This window comes from Mesoplodon densirostris, chromosome X (assembly GCF_025265405.1).
Source record: "Mesoplodon densirostris isolate mMesDen1 chromosome X, mMesDen1 primary haplotype, whole genome shotgun sequence".
Classification (NCBI taxonomy): Eukaryota; Metazoa; Chordata; class Mammalia; order Artiodactyla; family Ziphiidae; genus Mesoplodon; species Mesoplodon densirostris.
In genome coordinates this window covers 15,480,056-15,504,834 of record NC_082681.1, presented here as the reverse complement: position 1 = coordinate 15,504,834, position 24,779 = coordinate 15,480,056, and the positions used below count along the sequence as shown (strand labels likewise).

The window sequence follows — 24,779 nt, the reverse complement described above, 5'->3', positions numbered from 1 at the left end:
GGAAAAGCCATCCCTAGCCCCAACCCAAAGTGCAATGGCTCAACACACCTTTAGTAAGGATCCTATAAAGTGACAGAACACACACACACACACAATTACCTACTCCATCCTTATAGAAGGAGTAGATTGTTTCCATTTCCCTGAATCCTAAAGGTTTGGAATAGAGGGTAGAGGAGCAAATATGAAATTTGCAAACTTAGTGTGGATACTTTTAGTCTGAAAGTAGAGCTATGGAGAGGGTGTCACTGATATACTGGATATCCACGCCAACAGGAGAGTGAGGTCTGTGCCAGCGGCGACTGGCTTGAAGGTGTGTGTCATGTACCACTTAAGTATCTGCCAGGAGACTATTATCTGTGTTGTACAACCTCCTTACATATAGCAACAAGGGGACCCCAAACCATTATCCAGCAGCAAAAGAGAATAAATTTCAACTAAACCCTGCCCTTGAATAGCTAAGTGAGCTTAGGTAAATCACTTATCATCTCTACGACTATTTCTCTATAAAGTGAACAGGCTAACAGGAATTACTCTGAGTTGCTCAGAGGATTAAACCAAATCAGACATACAAATCACTGAGCAGTTTCTGGAACACAAAAAGTACTCAAAATGGTAGCACCATTACAATTTATGTTGTTTTTGCTTATGGTTGTTATTTACAGTTACTGAGAAGTAACAATTTCAGTTCAATAACAACTAAAGAAATTGTGGTGTACACTAACTTTTCAACAGCAGAACGTTTCTGAGATTTCCCTTGGTAGTTCAATGCCATTTTGGTTTCCATTCCAGTGTAAACAGCAACTCCTAAGGAATAAGAATATGATGAAAATTAGGTTTCAAATGAGATTGCCAACCCAACTCCCCACCCAGTTGGATCTACCAATTTTTTCACTCTATAAAAGTAGGAATTCTAAACTCTCTTCTATTCACCAGTTGCTATATCATTTATAGTATAATTTTAATTCTACATAGTTTGTCATAGTTTTCAAGTTAGTTTACCATCTTATAAATTCCAAACACCTAAAAATAGGCTTAGATTAAATAGAATTAAATGCCATGTTCAATTTTTAACTGCACTCTTTAGGCACAGGCTTTAAAAGACATATTTCTAGTAAGTATATCTTAAAAAAACACTCACCATATATCTTCCTGGTATTTTTTAGTGTAGCTCCTTTCAACAAGAGATTTTCAGGTCCCAAAGACCTAAACAAAAAATGAACACAACTTATCCAAACAGCCCAACAAATAGCACCATCAACTTTGGTGACATATTTTGCCTAACATACATCTATCTCCAAAAGGTTCAGAATGTATCTGTTTACTTATATCATATGCTTACTAACACAGGACCAGCTGAAAGATATTTCCCTCTGAAGTTACTTGAGGGTACAGCACAGATGGAAGCACACACAGTACAGGAGTAGCCAGCGACACACAGAGGTAAAGAGATGCATAGAGATAAAAGGATTATGAGTCACAGACAGCAAGACAAGAACGGGACAGAACAGCAGACATCAAGAAACAGAAAGGAAAGGTGACAGTAAAAGGCTGGGAAAGCAAATGTCAAGGTGGGAAAGACACACTGCCATATTTATAGAGAGTAAACACGCCTTTTGGGGGATCATTGGACACCCGGTGTTTCTTTAACCTCCTTTTGAGTACTGGCTATAAAGGCCAAGTGGAAAAGTTGAGATAATTAACTGGATGATAGAAGAGGGAAGAAAACACCCCTTCTTCCGTGAACTGTTACATTATAAATGATTAAACTTTTCATTTTACTTAAGTCCAGCTAATTCTCCCAGCATTTTATCTCCTGCCTAGTCCCTAAATTACTGTCCCTTAACACACTGTTCTCCAAATATACTTCCAATATTGTCAGGCACTGCACAGCCAAGGACAATAAATACAGTGCTTAGAACATATTTGGGATTATTGGTCAAAGTGTCTGGAGCTCTACAATTTTAGAAACCCTCAGCATCACTTCCAACACCACCCCCCTACCAGGACACACACACTCTGAGCTGCTACCAATCACAAGGTCAGCTACTTAAGACCCATTAGTGGCTAGTTACTCCAGGGTTATTCACCTTTACATCCCTTTCTATAGAGGAAAGTATTCAACTATTTTAATGGGCTTAAAAGAGAAACATTGCTCCCCCCCAAAAGGACAGATTAAAGGAATTATAAACTAACCTGGCAACAGCTTCAAGATTATTACTATAGATACTGATTCGGCCAACAAACCTGCAAAAAGAACATAATAGCACACGTGTCTTCTATATCTAGATAAAATCTATTTACCCCCAATATGGGAATGAATCAAAATACAAAAAATGCAAGAAGAGATAAGACAATGAACTACGAAAGCCTATTGTCTTTCTTTTTAAAAAAAGTTAAGTTGAACCAATATGGTATGTAACATTTTCAACTAATTTTAAAAATATTATGGATAATAAGAATGTAAACAAAGATTCTAAATTGATTTTCAAGATGTACTTGGCACCGTGCATGCACACATTACCCCTCTCATCTATACTCCATATAAATAATTGGTTTCTATTTCACATTCATGTGAAGAAAGGTTTCTGGTGCTAAAACAACTTTTAAAACCATTAGTTCAGTAGTTCTTTCACTTGAGCATGCATCAGAATTACTGGTGGGCTTCTTAAACCACAGATTTCTGGGCCCCATCCCCAAGCTTATGGTTCAGTTAAGAATGTGAATCTGTATTTCCAACAAGTTCCCAGGCGATGCTGATGCTGCTGGCCTGGGATCACCGTTTGGGAACCACCGGCATTAGGGAACACTTGGTCACCATCTTGGAAATTTCCAAACTGTCTTGCAGCTGATCTGAATACTGAGCTTGATCTGACCAAGTGAGCAGATATATGGCTATGCATATGGTAATCTACATTTCTGAAAAATAGGGTAAAAAGCTCTAAATCCTCCTTAACAAGAATGTTATGAGTATTTTATAACTTACATTAGAATTTTTTCAGAAAAATTGATTATTACTAAATACACAAAATATGAGGGTCTGCTCATTTCATTCATCATGTATTAATTGCACCATTACTATGCTTGCTAATAAGCAAGAAAAATGTGTTCCTTGCCCTAAAACAGACAATCAGGCAATTACAATGTGAGTGATGACCACTAGGGTGGTGGAAGTACAAGGTATTCTGAAGTCACATACCAAGGGTACTCAATCTAGTCTAAAGAAATTAGGAATAACCTTCCCTCACTAAAAATCTCCTTCATATTTAAGGTAACTGAAATTTAGGAGTTACCCTATAAATATGCAAGGATGTATATTATTGTCTAACTCAGGCAAAATCAGTCATTCCCTTTTCTGTGATTCTATGGGCCTTTTACATCTCACTGTACTGTAAGCCTAGCTTTACTGTTTTATCCCCTTTGCAAACTGTGAGTTCCCTAAAGGCAGGGAACAGCTATTTTGCTTTGTGATTCTAAGTTCCTACTATCAAGGTGGATACAGAAGAAGAAGGGAAAAAGGAAAGAAGGAATGATGGGAAGGAGGGAGGGTATTATTCATGTAGTAGGATGAATACTTTGTTTTTCCACTACTGGGCACTGTTGTAAGCCACATCCTGCCATTTGGTCCCCTATTATGACCAACAGCATTCATTAACCAGATGGCTGGCATGAGTGATGGATGCCATCTGTAAAGGTGGAATAGAATATAATTAATTGGCCCACTTGGGGATAAAACCTATTATTCTATCCTCATTAACACCATGCTCTAATCAACCAAAGTAACCAGTCTTAAAAATCAAATGCCAAATTTTTTGACAACCCACAATGACTGTGAATGAGTAAGTCTACTCCAGAAAGCCTAACTATAGCAAAATAGAGGAAATCACACCATTTCACTGCTCCCTCAACTTAACTGTTTACTTTGGACAAGAAACAGCCTATATACAATACTCAGTTCAACATGATCCTCATAAAAAAGGACAAAGTGCCTACTAATTGCATGGCTCCATATCTCCTTCTCTCTTTAATGTTGGATGACACATAAAGTGGTTTATTTTTGTTTTAATTAACTCTGGCTAATGCATGAGTTTGATAGATCAGCCTTACGGGATTACATAATCTTAAAATGTGATGGACGGCCATGTCTACAAATAACAATAATAAAAGAAAAACCACAAGTAAGATGCCTGGGCCCACAATGATTTGTCTTAGGCTGGTAGTGAACAAGGCTGATTTGATTCATTTGCCTGCCAGAAGGAAGGAACAGCTCATAAAAACACAAATGCAAGGAGGCTGGTAAATGGTGGGTGTTTCTTTGCAATACTGGTGGCAAAGAGAAGCAAAGCAATCAGACAGCAGTAAAATGAAACCAGGTAATTCTTACTTGTAGAGGTCAGGTTGAGGCTGTTCACATTCAATTGCTGCTCTGAGGGTATCAATGGATTCGGCTGTACACAGTTCAATGGTGTCACGTACCGCATAATGTGTCTAGATGAAAGCAGAAGAAAAAGCAAAAACAGCCCCCCCAAAAAAAGTGTAATCGTATACCCACCTGATTTCATGAACACTCTATGTTTTTAGTAAGAGGCTTTGGCAGAATGATACAAATATTGATGCACATTTCCAACTAAATAAACTTGATGGTATTACTCTTAAAATATATTACAAATAATTAGAAAGATAACTCTGCTACAAGGGGATTTCCAAGATAATGAGAAAACTAAAAGCTTTTCTTGATACTGACAGCAGAGAGAATTCCATTTGCAGCATGCATATAATTAACTGAAAACCCCATGAAAAATTTAATGCATTTTTTCCTCCTATTTATAGAACTGAGACCTATTATTTTGCTCACCACAGTGTATGGTGATGTTAACATACACCTAAGAATTGAACATAATAACCCTTTTGGTCATAAGAATGCTAACATTTTTGCTAACAGAAAGAAAAAATTCATCAATAGTTTCCATTATACAAACAGCAAAATTAATGATCTTGAAAATGCTTCGAGTGGCTACAATTTATGTAAGGAGCTGGGAGATGATGTGTCTTGCCTTAGTCAGACAGTTAGAATATTCTACTAATGTATATTATGTACTTACTTGATTGACCCAGAACTCAAGGCAAGCTCCAATGAACCCATTTATAAATCATCAAAGAAGGGCTGATGCAGATTCAAAGACTGCACCACTTATGCTGAAGGGAAAGCTGTTGCACAGTCTTCGGAGAATATTATGGATCTGCCTCAGCTACATTTAAAACTATCTCCTGACTTGGAAAACCTATGTACTTTTAGCTGATTTATCAGATCAACTTAATTGGAAAATGAAACCACTTGCAAGTTTTCTGCCTCTAAACAACTTTTTCCCTATTAGGAAATCTTTAGGTAGATTTCTCGATTTTTATCTTGACATTCCCTCAAATACAACTTTGTTTTTCAATAGTTTAAATGGGACTAGTTCATCACCATGCCCCTGAAGAAAAAAATTAGTTATCTAACAGGCATTTAAGTTCCTTTCCCACATACTGAGTCCTGGTCCTCAACCCCAGATGGAATAAACAAGCAGAGAAAAGCCCTCAAGGATACACACAGAGGTGAGCACATTAGTATTCTTCCTTAAAGGCAGCATACAGAGGATACATGTTCATGCCCTGTGGCGCTCTGGATGATAGCCAAGAACTGACAGTGCCGGAAAGTACCAGGGACGTAACTTATCCTCCAGTTTGAACAAATTTACTCTAACACATTTATAATTCTTCCTAGTTGAAATAAAGCAAATATTTGCCAAACTACACCCTAAGGTATTTTTTAAAAGTAATCAAACCATTCCAGGTTAGATTTTCTATATGCCAGGAATAATCATTTTTTTCAAGAAGATAGTCATCACTTTAAAAATAAAAACAGATCAAACTGTAAGGTTAGAGTACCTTAGGGTGAAGTTATTTTCATAGTTATATAGTTTCAGCCTAAGACTACTTTCATTTTTAAAAGCCTAAATAAAATATTGAATGGGTTAGTGACAATATGAAATGCAAACAGTGCTATCAAAAATGTGGTGGCTTTTATTTGGGGTGTGGATTTCCTCACCCAACACCACCCTTTCCCTCAAAGTTGAGTATTTGCTAGAAGTTCAAAGACAGTTATATAAAAGCTGTCTTCAAATACAAAACTTACACAAACAGGAAAAAATAAGATAAAAGATTAGGGGGCAGTGGGATGGAGTATTGTATGATTAACTATCCTGAGCTCAAATGTTTAGGCAAGGTTTAATCTCCATTACCTTGCAATTGGATTCCCCGTCAAGACTTGCAGTAGTAACATAACAGGTTCCATCAATTGTGCAGGATGATAGAAGAATAAGATCACAGGGAAAGGTTTCATCTGCCTGTACTTCTACTACATCACCGACCTAGCATAGAGAGAAAAATAAATATAAATATTCTTAATTCCAAACAAAGCGTTCATTATACCTCAAACTAAAGTCAAAACAGTAGCAAAAGACCTCTCCTCCTCTATGGCTTAGACTGCCTCAGCATCCTATACCATGTGAAAGGTGATGAAGGAATATCACTCAACATTCAGAATCCTCTTTAAGGTTACAATGACTTAGGATGCTTTTAGATTACCTTAGTATTGAACTTTAATCTCTAACAAATGATTTCAGCACCCAGGGACCCTTTTGTTCTCTGTTGTTTCTGGCATTGGTGTTTGATAAGAGAATGGCCATTATCATGTCATGAATGAATCAAGAAAATCTACACATCTTAACTTGAGCACTTCAGGAACACTGGTCAGCCACACTCCCACTCTGCATCATAGATAACTATTTCAAAATGCTTTGCCTTCCAAGTGATAACAGCTATTATTTTGGGGTCACAGTGCTCAGAAAATCTCGCTTAATTAGAGAGGTGTTTATGTTACCCATAACATTTGGAAAAAACTTTTTTCAAATAGGTCATTTTCCAACAATTCATCTGCTATGAGCAAGTACCCAAAGCTCAAGTAGAGGAAAAACATGAGAGAAGAAACCACGAACCATGTCTAGCGCATAATTTAATAATGTAGGAAATAAATCATGATGATTAAAACGCAGATCTTCACTACTTGACTTTATGTCCCAGCTCTGCCACTTAACTATATGACCTTAGGTTAAGTGTCTTTGATGACTGCAACTACCTCATAGGATTGGCTGGAGTATGAAATGAGGATACAGGTAAAGTGTTTCGTAAAGTGCCTAGCATATATTCACCCTCTGGTAGTTGCTAATTATAATTATTACTAATACCCTACAACTGCTTTACTTCCAACTTATGAATAGTCATAAATTTTTTTTAGAAGGAGGTAGGAAATTATCCAGCCTAGTGCATTCCAACGTTTTCCATGTCGTGGCACACACAGAAAATGTGTGTACAGCACTTCCAGATAAAGGGAGGAGGCTGCTGGTGACAGAAGACAACCCACTTTAGGAGATAGTCACAATATCTGGCTCACCAACTCTGGCACACTGGTTGTGAAATGCTGAACTAACAAATGACACACCTGCCTTCCAATTGCTACACACAATTTGGCAGATGAAGATGAGGATTTCAAGATCTATTCAGGAACAATTTTATTTTCTTTGCCAGTCTTAATCAGTAGCCAAGAGCAACAGCATAAATAATGGAACTAATTTGTAAGTAATATTTTATTTTCTTGGATCTTTCCTTCCTCACATACACAAACACTTCTGTTGCTTATACAAAGCCACAACCTATGCTTAAATACACAGAAGAAAAATAACAAACAAAATCTTAAAGCATCTTAGAAGAAGGAAACACTCATTAAAGAACGGAACATGATTGTCAGGCACTGATAAATAAAAACCACAAACAGAATTTCTTCTACAACATTGATAATGATTCGCTCAGATATGAAAAGATCCCTGCACCTGGAGTGCAAGTTAAGGCTGGTAAGATGGACAGGGGCCAGATCACAAAAGTCTTGACAGATCAGGGTCAGGGGTTTAGGCCTCACCCTGAAGGCAAGGGGAGACTGGGAAAGGACTTTTAAAGAAAGGGAACAACATGGTCCACTTAGACAACCAACTCTAGAGTTGTTTCCACTTAGCATGTACAAAGCCACAAGAGAACATCACTATCCCTTGTCATAAATATTAGAAATAGCCAGATAATCAACAGAATCATATTTTTTGGAGTTCATCAGAGAGCTGAGGTTGCAGGGCAACCAAATGAACTGAATTTCAAGGGTGAAAAGTCCCTCTGAGGAGAGAGAGGAGAAATAAACTGTTTCACAATTGATGAAGCACAGGAGGAAGAGACGACTGCCATAAATGTGCCTAGGATGAAAATAACTAGATTTTGAACCAACTGTAAAAGGCTTGGTAGGGGCCAACGTGACAGTTTCAAATCTCTGCAAGCCTGAGAGAAAAGAGGAGACCATAAGCACATATCAGTTCTTCTCTATAGGCATCCACTGAGTGCTCATGAGAAAGCATGAGGACAGGAGGCCTAAAAGAGCCTTCCTCACTGGTACAGGCATACAGGTTGTGAATGACCGCTGTGGAGGAACAGACATAAAATATGCTACAACTGTGGACCCTTCTCTCATATGAGGTAAAAGCCATCTGTGCCTAAGAGAAAGGCAAGAAACCCTCCCGGGCACAGTCTCAGGGTAACGTAACTACTGCTAGTGGGGAGATAGAATCAAAGCCATCTGCTGCTGGGGATGGGACAGGAAACCCCCTCATATTGAGGACCTAGCACTGACAAAAAGGAGAGTACTGAGAAAGTTCCACCCTGAAGGCAAGGGTGCCTAAAACCTGCCTAATACTGAGATGGAGTAGGAGAACCAAGAAACCAGTCTGTTCCCACCAGGAACCCCAAGAAAGAGGAATCTACCACTGGGGGAGGAGAAAGGGCGTAGAGAGAGGCATTCACTGTGTCTCAGGAATGCAGGACCTGCTGAAAGCAGAGAATGGAACAGGAACACTGAGAAAACCCCTGTGGCAGCCCAGCACTGCAGGCATTTAAAGTCCAGTGGTGTACTGAAAGCATCAACAGCTACAGCAAAATCCAAAGCCAGCCAACTCCTTACCAGACTGACTCAACCCCCAACACTGATGGGCTGGCTGACAGAATAGGTGTGCCCACTACAGACCACAAATACAGGTTACCTGCCTCGGTCTCCAGCATTCTTTCACATGCACTGCCCAAAACTCAATTAAAAAAAAAAAACGAGATGCACAAAACCAAGACAAAAATGAACCATCATCAAAAGATAAAGGTGTCAATAGGACCAGCCTCAGAAATACTCAGATTTTGGGGCTTCCCTGGTGGCGCAGTGGTTAAGAATCCGCCTGCTGATGCAGGGGACACGGGTTCGAGCCCTGGTCTGAGAAGATCCCACATGCCGCGGAGCAACTAAGCCTGTGTGCCACAACTACTGAGCCTGCACTCTAGAGCCCGTGAGCCACAACTATTGAGTCCACGTGCCACAACTACTGAAGCCTGCATGCCTAGAGCCCGTGCTCCACAACAAGAGAAGCCACCGCAATGAGAAGCCCGCACACCGCAACAAAGAGTAGACCCCGCTTGCCGCAACTAGACAAAGCCTGCGTGCAGCAACAAAGACCCAACACAGCCAAAAATCAATAAATAAAATAAATTAAAAAAAAGAAATACTCAGATTTTGGAATTATGAAACAGGGATAGAAAAATAGCTATGATTAAGATATTAAACTATTTACTGGAAAAGGTAGACAACATACACATGCAGATGAGGAATTTGGGCATAAATACGGAAACTCCCAAAAAAAGGCAATTGGAAAAGTTAGAAATGAAAAACATGATATCAGAGGTAAGAATTTCCTTCAATGGGCTTATAAGCATACTGGATACAAAGGAAATAATCAGTAAACCTGAAGAAACTCTTCCAATATTTCTAATGCCAAAACCCATACTCTTTCCCTTACAAATATCTGTGTTTGTCCATTGGAACTCCTCAAGGCCTGTTTCTCTTCTTTATGTTTTATGTGATTCCATCCAAATTTCTATATCCACCTAAAACATCTCTGAGCTCCAGCCTTGACAATTCCATCGGGCTAATAGGAATCTCAAAATTAACATGGCCTGGGACTTCCCTGGTGGTCCAGTGGTTAAGACTCTGTGCTCGCAATGCAGGGGGGCCAGGATAGATCCATGGTCAGGGAACTAGATCCCGCATGCCACAACGAAGATCCTGCACGTGGCAATGAAGATCCCGCATGCCGCAATTAAGACCCAGCGCAGACAAACCAACAAACAAATAAATATTAAAAAAAAATTAACATGGCCCAAGCTGAATTCCTGATTTCCCTTCATCCCCACCTTTTCCCCCAAACCTATTCTTCTCCAGCTTATTTAATAGCAACAGCATTTTTAAAAAATTAATTAATTAATTATTTGGGCTGTGTTGGGTCTTCGTTGCTGCACGCGGGCTTTCTTTAGTTGCGTCGAGTGCGGGCTGCTTTTTCTTGTGGCGCACAGGCTTCTCACTGCGGTGGCTTTGCTTGTTGCGGAGCACGGGCTCTAGGAGCACAGGCTTCAGTAGTTGTGGCATGCGGGCTCTGTAGCTCAGGCTCAGTAGTTGTGGCATGCGGGCTCTATAGCTCAGGCTCGGTAGTTGTGGCACACGGGCTTTGTAGCTCTGCGGCATGTGGGATCTTCCCGGACCAGGGCTCGAACCCATGTCCCCTGCATTGGCAGGCGGATTTCTTAACCACCGCGCCACCAGGGAAGCCCCTAGCACCAGCATTTTGTTTAATAGCACTATTTAATGCACCTAGTTGCTCAGCCCAAAATCAAGGAGGCTATCTTTATTCTATTTTGCTCTTTTTCTCTCTCCTTACATGGAATGCACCAGTAAATCCACACTTTACCTCCGAAAACCATCCTGAATACATACATTTATTTTGATCACAAGACAGGAGGGACAAAGTTGTGCTTACGAGCATGGATGCCATACCCAGACTTGCTTCAATTCAAATCCCAGCTTTCCCACTTACTAGTTGTGGACAAGTTTCTTAACCACCTTATGCCTCAGTTTCATCATTTGTAAAGAGGGGATAACAAAAGTACCTATTTCATAGGACTGCTGTAAAGTAAGGATTAAATGAGTTAATAGAATGTAAAACGGAGTGCCTGGCATATTTATGTAACATATAAATGTTAACAACTATTTTTACTGTTATTATCTCTTCTACTATCATTCTAATATAAGCTCTTATCATCATTTGCTTATACTACGGCAGTAGCCACCTAACAGGTTTCCCTCATTCTACTTTTGCTCATGCCTCTACTGTGCTCACTCTCCAGAGTTGTCTTTTCTTAAAAAGTAAGATCAGGGCTTCCCTGGTGGCGCAGTGGTTGAGAGTCCGCCTGCCGATGCAGGGGACACAGGTTCGTGCCCCGGTCCGGGAAGATCCCACATGCCGCGGAGCGGCTGGGCCCGTGAGCCATGGCCGCTGAGCCTGTGCGTCCGGAGCCTGTGCTCCACAACAGGAGAGGCCACAGCAGTGAGAGGCCCGCGTACCGCAAAAAAAAAAAAAAAAAAAAAAAGTAAGATCAAGTCACCCCCTAGCTTTGAAAAACCCTTCAAAAAATTCCCAATGCACTGAGGATACAGAATAAGTCACTCTCCTGCTTAACAAGAGTCCCCACACTCCCCAGCCAAGCAATCAAACACTTGGACACTTTTAGTTCATAGGCATCTCTTTCCACACACAAATACTCCAGAAAGGGCTCAATCAAACAGCATTTCACACAACAGCACCAACTGATGTAATTCAGATTATACCTGGTTGAGGTCAGCCTCAAGGAAAAGTAGCCTGGTGAGGAAAGGTGGAAGATGGGGGTCCTTCTAAGGCAGTGAGGGTGACAGCAAAAACAGAAAGAGGAAAGGAGAGAAAAGGAGAGTTGTGGGAGACTTTTACTTGCTTTGCAATTTTACTTCGTGCCCTGGGAGCAACAGGTTTAATGCTATGAATCATTTATGCTGCCTTTGGTTCTTATGTGAACAAAAAGCTGAGTTTCTACGACTGGTCTTGAAACTTCAGATCCTAACCACTCTAATTCATCACAAGGTCCTCCCCTCTGGGATGCAGAGAACAGAGAAAAGAAAAAAAGAGTGGAAGAAAGACATTTTATGGCAAACTTGGGTAACCCTCCCACTCTGTAGCCTTCCTCCCATCATTCCTATAAGAAGATGCAAGACAATTTACTTATTGCTGGGGATATGGACAACTTGTGCCTGGAATTCCGGATATTTAATAAATAATTCAGCAATGATAATACTTGATAAAAGTATAGGGAGGAGAGTATCATTTTGTATGAATTCATACCACAGCCCTGAATCATTCTGGAATGGTATTTTCACCTACCTTCTTCTCTTTCTGTTCCATATATCTTGCTCCCTTGTTCTGGAGGATTTGATTTCCATTAGGTTCTATAATTTAATCCATATTCATATAGAAACATTCTTTTAAAAAAATACAAAATTGACAAACAATTTTGGAAGACTAACAAATTAGAAGATTAACAAAACTGACAAACCCTTAGCTAGACTAAGAAAAAAAGAGAGACGCAAACAGCTAATGAAAGAGAAGACATCACAACTGATGGCAGAGAAATAAAAAGGATTATAAGAGACTACTACAATTATACGCCAACAGATATATACCTAGAAACATACAACCTACTAAAACTGAATCACGAAGAAATAAAAAATCTGAGTAGATCCAAAACTAATGAGAAGATTGAAGCAGGAATCAAAAACAGAAGAAAAGCCCAGGCAAAAACAGAAGGAAAGCCCAGGATCAGATGACTTCACTGGAGAATTCTACCAAGCATTTAAAGAAGAAATAACAATCCTTTCCAATTCTTCTAAAGAATCAAAGAGGGGGGAACAACCCCAAACTTATTCTATGAGGCCAGCATTTCCCTGATACCATCACCAGAAAAAGACACTACAAGAAAACTACAGACCAATTTCCTCAACGAATACTGATACAAAAAATCTTAAAATACTACCAAATCAAAATCAACAGCACATTAAAATGATCATACACCATGACCAAATGGGATTTATCATTGGGATCCAAGGATATATATATGAATATCAATCAATGTAATGCTACACATAAACAGCGCGTTGCATGATCCTCTCAGTCAATGCAGGAAAGGCATTTGGCGTAATTCAACACCCTTTCATGGGCTTTCCTGGTGGCACAGTGGTTAAGGATCCGCCTGCCAATGCAGGGGACACGGTTCGAGCCCTGGTCCAGGAAGATCCCACATGCCATGGAGCAACTAAGCCCGTGCACCACAACTACTGAGCTTGCGCTCTAGAGCCCACGTGCCACAACTACTTAAGCCAGTGAGTCACAACTACTGAAGCCCGTGCGCCTAGAGCCCGTGCTCCACAGCAAGAGAAGCTACCACAATGAGAAGCCCGTGCGCAGCAACAAAGACCCAATGCAGCCAAAAATAAATAAATAAGTAAATAAATATTTTTTAATTGGTTAAGATGGTAAGTATTATGTGTTTTTTATCCCAATAACACAATAAGATAAAAATAAATAAATAATACCTTAAGACTAGGATAAAATATTTGGAAAAGACCCATCTGATAAAGGACTGTTATCCAAAATATACCAAAAAACCCCAAAAAAACTATTAAAACTCAACAATATGAAAATGAACAATCTGATAAAAAAATGGGCAAAAGACCTAATAGATACCTCATTAAAGAAGATATTCAAATGGCAAGTAAGCATATGAAAATATGTTCAACACCATGTGTCATTAGGGAATTGCAAATTAAGACAAAAATGAGATACCACTATACACCCATCAGAATGGCCAACGTCCAGAACACTGACAACGAATGCTTGCCAGGATATGGAGTAACAGAACTCTCATTCACTGTTTATGGGAATGCAAAATGGGTAGCTATGTTGGAGACAGCCTGGAAGCTTCTTATGAACTAAACATACTCTTGCCATATGATCCAGTAATCACACTACTTGGTGTTAACCAAAATGAACTGAAATCTTACGTCCACACAAAAACCTGCATGTGGATGTTTACAGCAGTTTTATTTGTAATTGCCAAAACATGGAAGTACCCAAGATGTCCTTCAGTAAGTGAATGGATAAATAAACTGGTACATCTAGACAATTAAATATTATTTAGTACAAAAAGAAATGAGCTATCAGCTACTAGGAAGCAGCCGCATAGCACAGGGAGACCAGCTCGGTGCTTTGTGACCACCTAGAGGGGTGGGAGGGAGGGAGACGCAAGAGGGAAGAGATATGGGAACATATGTATATGTATAACTGATTCACTTTGTTATAAAGCAGAAACTAACACACCATTGTAAAGCAATTATACTCCAATAAAGATGTTAAAAAAATAAATAAATAAAAATAATAATTTGGACAAAAAAAAAAGAAATGAGCTATCAAGCCATGAAAAGATGGAGGAAACTTAAATGCATATTACTAAGTGAAAGAAGCCAATTTGAAAAAGCTACATACTGTATGATTTTCACTACATGACACTATGAAAAAAGGCAAAACTATGGAGACAGTAGAAAGAAGAGTGGTGACCCGGGTTAGGAAGGAGGGATAAATAGGCAGAGCACAAAGGATGGTTAGGGCAGTGAAATGATTCTGTGTGATACTATAGTGTTTAGGTCATTATACATTTGTTCAGACTCACTGAATATGTAACACCAAGAGTGAACCCTAATCTAAACTATGGACTTTGGGTTATAATGATGAGCCACTAGAGATTCATTGATTATAACAAATATGCCACTCTGGTGGGGGATAATGATTATGAGGAAGGTTGCACCTGTGTGGAGAAAGGGGTGTATGTCAACTCCATAATTTCTGTTCAATTTTGCTGTGAACTTAAAACTGCTCTAAAAAGTAAAGCTTACTATTAATTAAAATAAAATCTGTTGGGAACAAAAAATATTATTTGATGTGGGCAAGTCTAAAATTTTATCGACAGGACTCATTGGATAATACGAAACAATGATTAATTTGGATAAAAATTAAACTGCCTGAGATATTAAAAAATAACAATACCTTAGAACTATCATACGTTGCTGGTGGAATATAAAATGGTATATAGCTGCTGTGGAAAACAGTTTGGTGGTTCATGAAAAAGTTAACCATAGAGTCACCACATGACCTAGCAATTCTACTCCTACGTATATACCCAAAAGTATGGAAAACAGGTGTTCAAACAAAAACCTGTACATGAATATTCATACTACCAATATTCCTAATAGGCAAAAGGTAGAAAAAACCTAAAATGTCCATCAACTGATGAATGGATAAACAAAATATGGTATAGCTATATGATGGAGTATTATTCAATCATCAAAAGGAATGAAGTACGGCTACATGCCACAACATGAATGAACCTCAAGAACATAACAGTAAGTGACAGAAGCCAGACATAAAGGCCACATAGTGTATGATTCCATTTATATGAAATATCTAGAATAGGTAAACCCACAGAGACAGAAAGGAGATTAGTGGTTGCCAGAGCCTGGGTGAGGGAGGAATGCAGCATGACTACTTAATGGCTATGGGGGTTTCCCTTTCCAGGTGGTGAAAATGTTCTGGAACTAGACAGTATTGATGGTTGCACAGCACTGTGAATGTACGAAATGCCACTGAATTATACATTTTAAAATGATGTGTTCTTACTGTAATTTTAAAAAAGAATGAACTACAAAACTTAATACCTTGATTTTTTCACTCTCTTTTCTCACTCGCTTTGCATTTTCAATAATGTAAACAGTGCTCTTGTTGACTTCATTGTCAGCTCTGTGCCTCAGCCAATCTTCATATCCCTAGAAGGATAAAAATAAGGACATAGTCAAGCTCACATAATGAAGTAAAATTGTTAATAAATTTCTATAACCCCCTCTATGAGTCACCAGCAGGTATTTATACTTACAGTATTAATTTCAACTCAGAATGCTAAAGAGACAACACTGTAAATTTTTGCAGCAAAAACTAAGATATGCTTTCAAAATACCCCCTATAGCTTTATTGCTTTAAAAGGTTCCTGCACTCTATAGATAAGTATTAAAAAAAACACAGGCATTCTTCAATTGTGAAGGACTATGATTTATTTTTCTAATTCTGCTCTTATTCAACTTAATGTTCATTTTTTCCACTCTTTAATTTGAAAAAAGTGTTATTTTCTTATAGACCGAGTCACTTAAATATGTTCATGTATAGTAGACCATTGGAGTGATCATCTCTGAGGAAATATAATTCCTCCCCAGGGACAGAAAATAGAAAAGGCAAGGAGGATTATTTTGGAACAGTATCTATCTAAAACTGTTGTTTTAGAGAACGATGGTTAAACTTCTCCACTGACTTGATGACAAAAGAAAATACAAATTGTTGTTCATTTTTTAGAGTTAGAAGTGATCAGAGTTCATTTTCCTTTGGGTTTCCTTTGGTCTAGAGTAAATTTAAGCCAAAAGAACTAAGGATGGAGGACGTTCATTTGTTTTAGCATGATCTCCTTTTTTTTACATCACTTTGCTTTCTTTCTTTATAATAATGAGTTTACCTTTTCAAATCTAACTGTGTGAAAAATCTCTTGATCGCCTTCCCCTTTTTTTCTCAGCTGCTATATATCCATTCCTCTTCTGTCCTTCTTTATGGCAATGCTAGGCTATCACTTCATATGTGATGTCAGTGAGGAAAGAAAGGCCCCAACATGAACTAGTACTGGGAGTAAACTGAATCAGTAAGAGCTTTTGAAAACCATACAGGCTATTCTTGGAACCAGCAATTCTATGATGTTAAAGAAAATAATCCTAACAGCCTAAGGAAATAACATTCCAAAAGTCTTTATTTAGCAACCAAACACTTGATAAAATATTCTTGCAGTTCCTGGTAAGCAAGATAGAAGACCAGATAAACCCAAGAGGAAAGATAACCATGTTCCCAATATTGTTAAGCAAACAGTTTGGAAGTTTTGGGGGAGACTTTTTAAAGTACTTTTGATAAGTACTGTCTAAAAGTATCCTTGTAATCTGTCAGGTCCTATGGACTCTCCGATTACATGATAAACATTGCTAATCCACCCCTTCACCTCCAGTTTCCTGTTTCCATTTTCTATTTCATCTGGAATTTTTCAAAGGCACTATCATAAACTGTGACAGGTATGAACTTTGACAAGAACAAAAGCCTCTTCTACCCACGACCCCCTTTGGCAGCATCAGGAAAGACAACAAATTAAAGTAAGAAACTCAAGTATGCTCTTGAGTTCTTTGCTATAGGCAGCAATTTAAAAAGTCCACAAGAATGGGAATTTTTCAGACAGATATAGCACAATGAAAAATGTAATGCACATTAAAAATTCACCTCACACTTCCCCACTGAGCTGCACCTTCTACTTACTCTCCTTTTAGGGTTATATTCCCGCCCCCCGCCAACCACACACAAATAGGAAGAAAGGAGCAAATAAATTAAAGATGCACCTTACAATAATTTTCATGTGTTTTCAATAAGACCAAAATATAAACTAAATTCATCAAGGATACCCACTCGATATAAATGTGAAAAAGAACCTTTGACAATGAAATTCAAATCAGACAGGACTGAAATGCAAGTATAATTGTAAATTAGAAATTTACCTGTTTGATGGCTGTAACAGTTATAACAAAGAAAAGTGGAAGTCCACTGGTAACTGGGCTAGTTGGTGTGTCTACTGTGACCTAGGTAAAGAAATTAAATTGAAAGTAAAATGAAAATAAGCCATTAACATATGTAGCACTTACATGCTACAAACATTTCAGACAGAAATGCAGACGAAACATATTCCGGTAGCAGGGTGAATGTTAACTTTCATTAAAACAAAAGCAATCCACATAGCTGTAAGTTTAAGAAAATAGTTCTAAATTTAGGCTTAGTTTTCATCCCGGCTTGAACTAACCCCTTGATTGAAATACATCCATTCATTTACCATCTATTTGTTGAGCACCATTCTGTCACCCTCATGCTATTATCAGCCAGGATCTAGAGATGCTGCTTTATTTTAAACAAGATGGAGAAAAGTCCCTGCCCTCGTAGAGCTGGCAGCTTACAGTGAAAACCAGATATTAAAACAAGTGAGACACTGAGGTTTGAAGAGTAAATAGAAGTTAACTAGATGGAAGGGAGGGCCTTCCAGGTGCAGTGAAGGGTGTATGGAAAGTCTCTATGGTAGGAGGGCATGTGACACCTGTAAGAAAATAAAGGAAGCCAGTGGCAAAAGAGCATGTGGTATGAGATGCAGACTAGCCTAGATGTTTTACTAGAGTTATCTAGTAAAAGAGCTATTTTAGAAATATGTAAAATCATATATATCTTAAAATATAATATTAGTATTTTAACAAGTCTTATTATAATAAGCCCTGAAACAACTTTTTAATCACAGGACATTTTAAGGTTAGAAATGGATTGAAACTTGGTTAAGGAAATTAAGTTTCTAATGGAGCTCTTACCTGTACAAGGAAAATGATGAGAAAATAAAAATTTGCAATTCTTCTAAACTGTTCAAACAGATTCTTTGGGAGGAAATTCCAAAGTGTATACTGTAAGGGGAGAAGAAAAAAAAAGATTATTAGAAAGGAAACTTGAAAAATATTAATAATAATGACTCATGATTCCAAATTATCACAACACTTTGAAAGCATGTTAAAACCCAAACCTCATACATATAAATAAGCGTGTACTTAGAGGTAGAGTATATAAACATTCTTTTCAGGAGTGAAGTTTTCACTTGGATCATTCCAATTGGGCCATCTAGTCCCACAGCTTTGCTTTCCCCAACCCGATCTAAATTATGTTACCTTTTATCTGCTCTCATATCATCCTATACTTCCCTGATAACACTCGTTTCAGTGAATAATTATATGTGGGCGTAATTTAATTAAAGTTCCTCCCTCAATAGGCAATGAGATCTATAAGGGCAAATCTCATCTGTCTTTTTATTACTTTTTCTCCAACACCTAGCACAATGCCTGACATAAAGTAGACAATAAATTAGTTGGATGAGTGAATGTACTAATTTAATTAATTCCTTTGGCTGAGCTAACCTCTGGAATCTTGATCATCATCACAAGTATAATTCTGTCCCTATCACCGCTTCCCACCTCTGTGACAGCAGAGGTGTACACATAACCTTGGGTCATAGAGGGCTTTCATTTTAATCAACAACACACCAACCTGTGCTTTGGTAACTGGTAATAGGAAAAGGTTTCAATGCTAAATTGTACATGGGCAGGTGGAGAAAACTCTTGGGCCAACTGTCAAATCACAAAGACCTTCTTTCTCACTGATACCTTAAGCTCAAGGACTAGGTAATTTTAAAATCACCAGAAGCTGGATTTTCTAGATGTCTTAATAAAGAAGACCAGAAACCAGAAAGAAAGGTTTCTTAGCCTAGATCTAAATTTATACTTGAATGGTCTCCATATGTGAGAAAATGTCCATTATATTAGGTAGGGTGACTGAAAAAGCCAAAGTTGTAGAGCATGATACGACAGATGGGGATTTACTACTGACCTCTCTTTAAAAGGTGTATGGGCTCAAGGTTCCGCTAACCTAGAAGGTTCTTCCCCCAGGGTTCACAGAAGTACCTCAGGGAAGCCCATTCACAATGAAGTGCATAGGGCTTCCCTGGTGGTGCAGTGGTTGGGAGTCCGCCTGCCGATGCAGGAGACGTGGGTTCGTGCCCCGGTCTGGGAGGATCCCACGTGCCGCAGAGCGGCTGGGCCCCTGAGCCATGGCCGCTGAGCCTGCGCGTCCGGAGCCTGTGCTCCGCGACGGGAGGGGCCGCGACAGTGAGAGGCCCGCGTACCACAAAAAAACAAAACAAAACAAAAAAAACAAAATGAAATGCATAATTGTGTGTGGATGTGTATCACTTGGGAGAAGAGAGCCCACAGTTTTCAGGTTCCCAAGGCAGCTTGTGACCAAAAATAAAAGGGATCAAAACCACAGATCCAGTCACTCTGAAGCTGCAGTAGTTCAGATCAGCACTTAACTGTCCTGATAACTGAAGGTCTATTTTCTAAAACAACAAACTAAACTCCAAAAGGCTAACAGCTGAGCTTCTAGTTTGCTGACCTTCTGTTCCTTAAGTAAAGGGTTTTTAATTAAACAAACAAACATTAGGGACTGTTAAGAGTCCTCTGTGGGGTGTTAACACATTGAAAGGGAACATTTTTTGTTGCTGTTTCCAGGTCTCCACTGTTTGTTTACCTGTGTTTCACTAAATGAACTGCTTCCTTGAGGAACTCTGGTTATTCTCTTTATAGGAAACTATTGCAACATGCCCTCTTCTTTCCTATATCAGGTCATGAACTGCTAAGAGGTCAGAGAGCATATCATACATATCATAAGATCACTTCCCTTCTGTGCCTACAACAGTGTGCAGCATGTAGAAGGCATACAAGAAATTTTGATTAAAACCTGTGTTTTGGCATTTCCTCCACTGCTCTAACTAAAAAGCAAATTCAACTTCTCTTTATTATAATACAAATGCAATATAGCATACATTATTTCAATGCAGTTTTCTAGTAAAACTAGAACTAGATTATGCTCACAAGAGTCATCCCACTTGGTGTGCAGTGCATTTCAGTTCAATTCAGCAAGCACCTACTGTGTGCCAGGCAGTGGTCCAGATAACAAAGATTTTAGCAGGTACAATAAAGGTCAAGATATGGCTTTTCTACCCAGAAGGAATTTATGTTATAGCCAAAAAGACAATCATGTATTCACTCAATTTAATGTGGTAAATGTCATAAAACTAGCATGAGCAAAATGCTATGGGGATACAGTAGAAGCTATGATTTTTTTCCTACCCAAGAGAAGCCTGAGAAGGCTTCAAAGAGCAGGTGACTTCTGAACTGAGCCTTGAAAGATTAGAGGGAGTTTACGTGGTAAATAACCCAGTGCAAGAAGGCACAGAGCCATGTAAAAGGAGACTGAATCCATGATCCTTTCTCTGTCCCTCAAATCTAGTTCTCTTTCAGGATGACCTATTTCAGTGAATGACAAGGACATCTACTCAGCCATGTTATTCAGATAGTTGGAAGATACCTTTAACCATCGGTTACAAGAAATTCCTTACCAGTCCTGCCATTTTTGCTTCCTATATATCTCTGGGACATCTTTCCGTATTTGCTACCACCGCTGTCCAAGCCATCATCGCTTACCTGGATTACTGCACTGGCCTCCTAAATGGACTCCTTGCCTCCACTTTTGTTCCCTTCCATTCCATTTTCCACAAAGCAATGAGAATGACCTTTTCAAAATGTGGTTCTGTTCACATGACCTCTCCCTGCCTAAAAGCTTCATTTATTTCCCACTGTTTGTGAGATAAAGAATGAACTTTAGTCTAGATGCAGACTAAGAAAAGAGTTTTCTAATTAGAACTGAAATTGAATTAAAGCCACATTAATACCAAGTTATTCAAATTGCCTTGTTTACCTAAAAAGTGGACTCTCAGACTTAGTCAGTTGCTACAAACCAAAAACAATGTTAACTCAGGAATAAGATGTTTACAGCATTTGTTTCATATACAATGATGAAAATGGAGATTTTTTTGGTCATAAGTCAGTTCTTGCTCAGAGAAGTAAGTGGATTTCTATACTATCTTAATGTGCAACCATAAACTTAAAAAGCAACCGTGACATTTAGAACATGTTTTAAAAGTTTCTACAGAAAAATGCCAGCTTTCCAAGTATATGCAATGCATTTTTCATCTTCTGTATAGTGAATTAAATAATTGGTACACAAATGTGGCCTCTGATGTGACAAAACTGTGGGTCACCCCTCACATATCTATCACCTAATTTAATTTGAAATCAAAACCATATAACTTTGATAAATAACTTTCCTAATTTAAAGGAGGGAGTAGGAAATGAACCTCAGTTTTGAAAGTCTATTAAATTGAAAAATTTAAACAAAAGGAGGCTTTAGAACATTACTTGTTTGTACCCAAAGTCCAAACATTTTCCAATTTAGCCTTAAAAATGCTGATGGGGAAGCTAATGCTCCAAATAACTTGTTCTAATATTTCTGTGTATCACGAGAAAACAGGGGAGCAGCTAAAAAATGAAGTAGTAACTATTGAAAATAACAGAGTTAACAACCAGTTGCGAAGGGGCTAGCAGAAGGAGCACTGACTTTTCTAACTACTGGGATTTGGATGTGATGGAACAAAATCACTAAACTTGAAGATTAGTTGTAAATAAGCAGCCGGTTGTAAATAAGCAGAGCTGTAGCTTGAATAACTGTTCACTTTGCTAAATGACTGTATCCACTTTATTATCAACTCTCCTTGATGTAGGCATTACATCCAATTTTGAGCATCACAGCAGTCTACTTCCATTTTCATTACCAATGTCAAGCAGAACTTTCTCATTTTTAAAGTATCACTCTTTCTACCATAAATTTAGAACAGCAAAAGGAGTTACCAAGAGTACTTACTGCATTAGGATTTTAGCTAAAAAGGCACCTTCAGGGAGTTCGATAAGATGCAAAGACATATCTAATAAATTCTACTGAAGGTTCTGACTTTTAAAATGAGGGAAAATGCTAGTGTAATTTTAGGCTTGAAACTTTAAGACATTCTTTCACATAGGAGTAAGTTTAACCTTGGGCATAGCTTCAAACAGTTGGGTGGAGCTCCCTGATTCTTATCTCACTGAAGGGGCTTCAAGATGAGGCTCAGGATTTTTAAAGGAAAAAAAAAATGTAGAACAGAGAAATATGATGGAAGCTAAAGATCTTAAAGATCTAGCTCCTTTTGCTACAGAAGGGGATTTCCAAGTTTTGTACCAGCCATAAAATTCTGATGATTCCCAAAGTCCCTGAAGGGTGTTCTAAAGTAGGAAGGCCAAAGAGAGCAAGTTTTTCTAAAGAAAGTGTTTGTGTTCCCAAAAGAAGAAAAGGACACTCATTTAATAAGTAAATAAAAACAAATTTTTATCAAAGTGTTTTTATCTTCAGTGTTCCTTGTATTAACAGGACTTATTCCCAATGATATTACATTACTGTTGTCATTTGTAGACAAACAAAGAAAAAGCACCCAATTAAGAGAAAGTTATTTTTATTACTGAATGGTTTAGAAAGGAAATCAGCACTTGCTACATAGTTGGAAGGCAGCTAACATATTCTATAAATTACACATTTCCTCGATTAAAAGATTCTGGTGCAAATACAATCAGCCAAAGGGCAATGTGAGGAAGAGAAAGTCAAATTATGAAACTCTTTTTCTCTCCAGACTGGACCTGAAGGCCTCTTTTCAAGAGACATCACTCCACACATTTGAACACAGGAGACTGAGGAAATCAATAGTACTGCTCAGGACAGCAGTAATAATAATAATAATCACAGAAACATAAATAACAATAGCACCTACCATCTACTGAGTTGTTACTACATGCCAAGCACAGTGCTTAAATGCTTTCTGTGGATTACTTTACTTCAGTCTTATCACAATCCTATGAGCTAAGTAGTTAATACCCCCATTTTCCAGATAAGAAAATTGGGACACAGGAAGGTTATATGACTCAGTTTAACTTCAAACCCAGGTCTTCTGTCTGTAAGGGTGAAGCTCTTTACCACTACACTATAGGCTGTTTTCTTATAACTATTCATTGTACTAAAATTTCATTCTTTTTGTGAAGTTAGTATACTGTCAATTCCTCTTTTTCTGCTCTAGAGCTGTTATGAAAAATAGATCAGTTAATAAGCAGTTAACTAGACAAACTGTAAATATAAAATATTTACAGAGAAAAAAAGAGATGTGTTAGTCGATCAATGTAGAAACGTTCACTTCTTTATTCTGGTTTCTAAAACTCATACATATATACTGTATATGCAGATCTGTTTAGAAATAATTTATATTTGCCCATGAATTCCTGACTATTGAAAAAAATATGCTATTGCATTGTTTTGCATATTGGCAAAACTGAAGTTAAATAAAATATGAAAAATATTCTATTCTATTAAATATTCTACTAAACAAAAAGAGTTGAGAATTAACTGCGTCTTCTATGTTCTTTTAATATGTAAAAATTCATGGTATATTACAACAAATAAATTATCACTAGGTTCAGTGAAAAGTCACTTTACTATCAGTGTGTCACTTTACCATCTTCCCCATAAAACACTATAGGAAACAATAATCCCCTAGAAAGTATTTTATATTTCACTTGATACAAAAGGAGAGAGAAAACCGAGGGAGGAGCTCAAATTGCAAAACGACGTGAAAACAGCTCTTTATTCAGAGCCACTAGACCTTATAAAGCAGTTCTGCCCCTGGCTTTATCACTAACTCTGCTTCGTGACCACGTCACTAACTTAATTTCTGTGGGTTTGCTTTCTCCATCTGTAAAATCAGCGAGTTGAACAAGAGGATCTCTTATGTTGTTTCAGTTCTATAAGTCTATGATTCTGAGCCAAAGGATTACTATTGATTGTTTTCTTGAATACTACAGGGTGAGTCACAATTTTCAGTAAAAGAACTATTCACTATCTTGGGCACAGGTATGGAAACTTCTAGCTGAGGAAAAATTTCTGCCATAAGGTTAAAGATTAACAGGAAACAGACATTTTATCCAAATACACTCAGAGTGTTCTATAGCCCAATAGATCTGCTCATTAGGCAATATAGTTTTCATTCATTCTGTCCGCATTTTACATGTTACT

General features: G+C 38.1%; 1 protein-coding gene across 3 annotated transcripts in view; it reads right to left on the bottom strand.

The window, feature by feature from the left end:
• ATP11C (ATPase phospholipid transporting 11C) overlaps nucleotides 1-24,779 on the bottom strand; it is a 174,188-nt gene that overhangs the window by 67,581 nt on the left and 81,828 nt on the right. For all 3 annotated transcript variants that reach the window (XM_060086703.1, XM_060086704.1, XM_060086702.1), the window contains 8 exons: nucleotides 18,560-18,649; nucleotides 17,711-17,791; nucleotides 15,797-15,904; nucleotides 6,279-6,407; nucleotides 4,382-4,485; nucleotides 2,194-2,244; nucleotides 1,139-1,203; nucleotides 723-804 (listed from right to left, as the gene is read on the bottom strand). In XM_060086703.1, the coding sequence (XP_059942686.1) occupies nucleotides 723-804; nucleotides 1,139-1,203; nucleotides 2,194-2,244; nucleotides 4,382-4,485; nucleotides 6,279-6,407; nucleotides 15,797-15,904; nucleotides 17,711-17,791; nucleotides 18,560-18,649 (710 nt within the window). The remainder of the gene's footprint in view (nucleotides 1-722; nucleotides 805-1,138; nucleotides 1,204-2,193; nucleotides 2,245-4,381; nucleotides 4,486-6,278; nucleotides 6,408-15,796; nucleotides 15,905-17,710; nucleotides 17,792-18,559; nucleotides 18,650-24,779) is intronic.